This window comes from Rattus rattus, chromosome 5, assembly GCF_011064425.1.
Source record: "Rattus rattus isolate New Zealand chromosome 5, Rrattus_CSIRO_v1, whole genome shotgun sequence".
Lineage (NCBI taxonomy): Eukaryota > Metazoa > Chordata > Mammalia > Rodentia > Muridae > Rattus > Rattus rattus.
The window spans coordinates 90,230,640-90,236,899 of NC_046158.1; the positions used below are offsets into that span (position 1 = coordinate 90,230,640).

General features: G+C 37.8%; 1 protein-coding gene across 1 annotated transcript; it reads right to left on the minus strand.

Annotated features, from left to right (window-relative positions):
* Positions 1-4,013: 4,013 nt before the first annotated feature.
* Positions 4,014-4,949, minus strand: LOC116900567 (olfactory receptor 4F15-like). Its single transcript, XM_032902291.1, is given in 1 exon segment — positions 4,014-4,949. A coding segment is annotated over 1 exon segment (936 nt).
* Positions 4,950-6,260: the final 1,311 nt, after the last annotated feature.

Consider the following 6,260-nt stretch of genomic DNA (forward strand, 5'->3'; position numbering starts at 1 on the left):
CCTGGGCTGGCATTTGTGTTCTTTTAGGGTCTGCATGACTTCTGTCCAGGCTCTTCTGACTTTTAAGGTCTCTGTTGAGAAATCTGGTGTAATTCTGATAGGTCTGCCTTTATATGTTACTTAACCTTTCCCCCTTACCACTTTCAATATTCTTTATTTGTTTTGTGCATTTGGTGTTGTGATCATTTGTTTATTTCATGTCTGTGAATACACTGTCGCTATCTTCAGACACACTAGAAGAGGGCATCTAATCCCATTACAGATGGTTGTGAGCCAACATGTGGTTGCTGGGAATTGAACTCAGGACCTCTGGAAGAGCAGTCAGTGCTCTTAACCTCTGAGTCATCTCTCCAGCCCCCTGGTGTTTTGATTATTATGCAACGAGACTATTTTCTTTTTAGGTCCAATCTATTTAGTGTTCTATAAGCTTCTTGTACATTTATGACCATCTCTTTCTTTAGGTCGGGGAGGTTTTATGCTTTTGTTGAAGTAGTTTTCTGGTTCTGTGAGCTGGGAATCTTCACTCTCTCCAATTCCTATTATTCTTTGATTTGGTCTTTTCACTATGTCCTAGATTTCCTGGATGTTTTGTGTTAGAAGTTTTTTATGTTTTGCATTTTCTTTGACTTCTAAGTTATCTCCTACACAGGAAGGTCTCTCCTCTTTCTCTAGTCTTCTGGTGTTGAGCGTCCTTGCATCTGTAGTTCCTGACCTCTTTCCTAGGTTTTGCATTTCTTTTTTTCTTTATTAACTTGAGTATTTCTTATTTACATTTAGATTGTTATTCCCTTCCCAGTTTCGGACCAACATCACCTAACTCCCCTCCCCCTTCTATATGGTGTTCCCATCACCATCCTCCCCCCATTACCACCCTTCCCCCAATAATCTCGTTCACTAGATGTTCAGTCTCAGCAAGACCAAGGGCGTCCCCTTCCACTGGAGCTCTTACTAGGCTATTCATTGCTACCTATGAGGTTGGAGCCCAGGGTCAGTCCATATATAGTCTTTGGGTAGTGGCTTAGTACCTGGAAGCTCTGGTTGGTTGGCATTGTTGTTCATACGGGGTCTCAAGCCCCTTCAAGCTCTTCCAGTCCTTTCTCTGATTCCTTCAACAGGGGTCCCGTTCTCAGTTCAGTGGTTTGCTGCTGGCATTTTCATATGTATTTGCTGTATTATGGCTGTGTCTCTCAGGAGAGATCTACATCTGGTTCCTGTCAGCTTGCACTTCTTTGCTTTACCCATCTTATTGAATTGGGTGGCTGTATATGTATGGGCCACATGTGGGGCAGGCTCTGAATGGGTGTTCCTTCTGCCTCTGTTCTAAACGTTGCCTCCGTATTCCGTGCCAAGGGTATTCTTGTTCCCCTTTTAAAGAAGGAGTGAAGCATTCACATTTTGGTCATTCTTCTTGACTTTCATGTGTTCTGTGCATCTAGGGTAATTCAAACATTTGGGCTAATAGCCACTTATCAATGAGTGCATACCATGTGTATTTTTCTGTGATTGGGTTACCACACTCAGGATGATATTTTCCAGTTCCATCCATTTGCCTATGAATTTCATAAAGTCATTGTTTTTGATAGCTGAGTAATATTCCATTGTGTAGATGTACCACATTTTCTGCATCCATTCCTCTGTTGAAGGGCATCTGAGTTCTTTCCTACTTCTGGCTATTATAAATAAGCCTGCTATGAACATAGTGGAGCATGTGTCCTTGTTATATGTTGTGGCATCTTTTGAGTATATGGCCAAGAGGGGTATAGCTGGGCCCTTAGGTAGTTCAATGTCCTATTTTCTGAGGAACCTCCAGACTGATTCCAGAATGGTTGTACCAGTCCAGAATTCCACCAACAATGGAGGAGTGTTCCTCTTTCTCTACATCCCCGCCAGCATTTGCTGTCACCTGAGTTTTTGATCTTAGTCATTCTGACTGGTGTGTGGTGAAATCTCAGGGTTGTTTTGATTAGCATTTCCCTGGTGACTAAATATGTTGAACATTTCTTTAGGTGTTTCTCAGCCATTGGGCATTCCTCAGATGTGAATTCTTTGTTTAGCTCTGAATCACATTATTTAATAGGGTTATTTGTTTCCCTGTGGTCTAACTTCTTGAGTTCTTTGTATATTTTGGATATAAGGCCTCTATCTGTTGTAGGATTGGTAAAGATCTTTTCCCAATCTGTTGGTTGCCATTTTGTCCTAACCACAGTGTCTTTTGCCTTACAGAAGCTTTGCAGTTTTATGAGATCCCATTTGTTTGATTCTTGATCTTAGAGCATCGCCATTGGTGTTTTGTTCAGGAAATTTTCTCCAGTGCCCATGTGTTCAGATGCTTCCCCCTTTTTCTTCTAGTGTTTGAGTGGATCTGGTATGATGTGGAGGTCCTTGATCCACTTGGACTTAAGCTTTGTACAGGGTGATAAGCATGGATCGATCTGCATTCTTCTACATGTTGACCTCCAGTTGAACCAGCACCATTTCCTGAAAATGCTATCTTTTTTCCATTGGATGGTTTTGGCTCCTTTGTCAAAAATCAAGTGACCATAGGTGTGTGGGTTCATTTCTGGGTCTTCAATTCTATTCCACTGGTCTATCTGTCTGTCTCTGTACCAATACCATGCAGTTTTTATCACTATTGCTCTGTAATACTGCTTGAGTTCAGGGATAGTGATTCCCCCAGAAGTCCTTTTATTGTTGAGGAAAGTTTTAGCTATCCTGGATTTTTTGTTATTCCAGATGAATTTGCAAATTGTTCTTTCTAACTCTCTGAAGAATTGGATTGGTATTTTGATGGGGATTCCATTGAATCTGTAGATTGCTTTTGGTAAAATGGCCATTTTTACTATATTAATCCTGCCAATCCATGAGCATGGGGGATCTTTCCATCTTTTCAAGTCTTCTTCAAATTCTTTCTTCAGCGGCTTGAAGTTCTCATTGTACAGATCTTTTACTTGCTTGGTAAAAGTCACACCGAGGTATTTTATATTATTTGGGACTATTTTGAAGGGTGTCGTTTCCCTAATTTCTTTCTCGGCTTGTTTCTCTTTTGTGGACAGGAAGGCTACTGATTTATTTGAGTTAATTTTATACCCAGCCACTTTGCTGAAGGTGTTTATCAGGTTTAGTAGTTCTCTGGTGGAACTTTTGGAATCACTTAAATATACTATCATATCATCTGCAAATAGTGATATTTTACTTCTTCTTTTCCAATCTGTATGTGTATGTGTATACAGCATTAATAATTAAAGAAACAGCCATAAATTTGACACAGACTATGGAAGGACATCAGACGAGTTACAAGGGCAAGAGGGAAATATGAAAATGATATACGTACTATACTCATGTATGAAATCCTCAAAAAATAAATTATTATTTTAAAGAAACAGAAAATATATAAGAAAGGCAAATGAAAATTGAATGGCTTTGAGTAACAAACTGTTCCTTAGGTAGAAAACTCAGTACACTTTGTTGGCTTCTTCTTGGTCTTCCACACGTAGTTCATAAAACTTTTACGTACACTCTTTAGACTCCCTTGGGTTCTCTGAAATCTCTAACCTTCTTCCAATACCAGAAAAGTCCCCCAAATTGGAAAAGAGTGTTTGCCCTTTTACATACATTCAAATTACTTAGTTCGATATTCCAAAATAAATGCTCCATGGATTACAGCCAGAAGTTAGAACTCATGAAAGCATTTTTTATTAAAAATGAAAATTTTCTGAATTCTTAAAATCATAAAGAAACATTTCCTTTCCTTTACTTTATCTCTAATAGTTTGTTTCAAACTAATGCTAATCCTTAAAAATTAAAGCTCCTAATTAATATAGCCTTTGTACTATTAATACATGGAACTTTCGTCTTCATTTAGAAGAAACGGTGCCTTCCCTATAAGAATCATACAAACCAGTTTATATGTATGAATGACTATGTGTGTGTGTGTGTGCAAACACAGGTTTCCTTCAGATATTGGCCAACCATTAATTTTCATGCTTAAATAATACTCTTCACAATGTAGTTATTCAAGAGATTTGTCTATAGCCTATTAGATATCGCAATACTCTCCTCATTGCCATCTTCATTTCTTTATTCCTCAATGTGTAGATCACAGGGTTCAAAAAAGGAGTAACAACTGCATCAAATAGGGCCAGAAATTTATCCAGGTGTGTAGAAGAAGGCCATGTATAGAAAAATATGGCAGGACCGAAGAATAAAACCACTACGGTCACATGAGCTGAAAGTGTAGAAAGAGCTTTGTAGGCACCACTTGAAGAGTGTTTCAGAACAGTAAGTATGATGACAATATAGGAAATGCTCAGTAGGAAGAAAGAAACCAAAGACATGAATCCACTACTGATTGAGACCAGTAATTCCAGTCTATATGTGTTCATGCAAGCAAGTTTGATAAATTGAGGAAGATCACAGAAGAAGCTGTCCAATATATTAGGACCACAGAGAGGTAAATTTACTATGAAAATCAGTTGTATCACAGAGTGCATAAGACCAACTACCCACGCAGTAATTAAAAAGAAGATGCACATCTGGGGGCTCATCATGGTCAGATAATGAAGAGGCTTACATATGGCCACATATCTATCAAAGGCCATGGCTATGAGCAGCACCATCTCGGCACCGCCAATTGCATGGTTGAAGAAGATTTGAATAATACAGCCTCTAAAGGAGATGACCTTGTGCTTTTTTAATAAGTCAGAAATCATCTTGGGAGAAGTGGCAGAAGAAATACCTACATCAATGAAGGAGAGGTTAGCCAGAAGAAAGTACATAGGGGAATGTAAGTGAGTATCTGAGGCCACAGTGAAAATTATTAGACAGTTTCCCATTATGCATGCCACATAGAACATTCAGGATACCAGAAAGAGCAGCAGTTGGATATCCCAGGAGTTTGTGAGCCCCAGGAACACAAACTCTGATGTCACAGAATAATTCACTTTCTTCATTAGCTTTATATCAGTAGTACCTAAAAGAGAAGCAGAGGAAGCTGTAAATTATGGTAATTATATTAATAGAATCAAAGGGAAAAATCTGAGATATATGAAATCCTATTTGTACTTTAATATCCCAACCAACCTAAAGACCAAAAGATATCTGAACAAGTTCTGGACATGGCTAACGGAGAAGTATAAATTTCACACATGCTGAAACATCACTTCACAGTTCTTCAAAGTAGTATTGTCAAGACCTCTAAATATAACACGGTTTATGACTGCTTTTCTCATTGAGTAATATGCATAGAACCTTCCAGCATCGTGAATGTTATTTATCTATGTTTAAATAGGGTCAAGAACTAGTGATGACAAAAGTCACAATTTGAGGGGATAATCTACTAGTATTACTCCATTAAATTGACACAGTATTAAACAGACTCCTAAAGACTTATTGTATAGTCATAGATTAGTGTATCTCTCAATCCTCATTAGGGAAGCTAAGTTTTACTGTAAATGACTATTAAGATACTGTAATGACAATTAAGAAAGAGATCCAGAATTAAGAAACTGACCCAGGTGAAGATGATAAAAGACAGGAGAATTTTCAGCTTTAAAAAAGTATCTGCATCATAGTCCTCCACGTTAAGGCTCTAGAATTATTGTAGAATAGGAGCAGAAATATTTTTAAAGCAAAACATGGTTAATAATAAAAATTAATGGTGTTTTCCAGACACAGAATGGCAGTTGTGCATATACATTCACACTCGCAAAGGGGGTGACACTTGCACAAGACTGGCAAAAGTTCAAGCCATACTAAAGAAAGAAGTGTTCATGAAGTCCCATCCCTACCTGAGGACCTATGGGCAATTGACAGGTGCTAGGAGAAGGAAAGAAGAAAATAATGAACAAAAACAAAAGGGAAAAACTAGAACTTGGAATCTAGCAGGATCTAGAAATATTACTTTTGGTAATATATATACAGGAGAAATTAATTATAATGAATAATTATCTCTCAATTTTTACTTCAACAAAAAATTACCCAAAAATCCTGTATATAAAAACAACCTGTGTGCACTAATAAAATAATCACACACACACACACACACACACACACACACACACACACACACACACACCCCTTCCTTGAAATATTCCCTGACATTTAAAAAGGAAATTCTTATATTGTAATAATGTTAATCAATTTGGAATGCATTATGCTAAGGGAAATAAAGGAGTGAGAAATGAAAAACACTCAAAGTCTTGATGAAACGTGGAATCTGAAATCATAGTCACAAAGGCAAAGAACACATTGGTAGACCATAC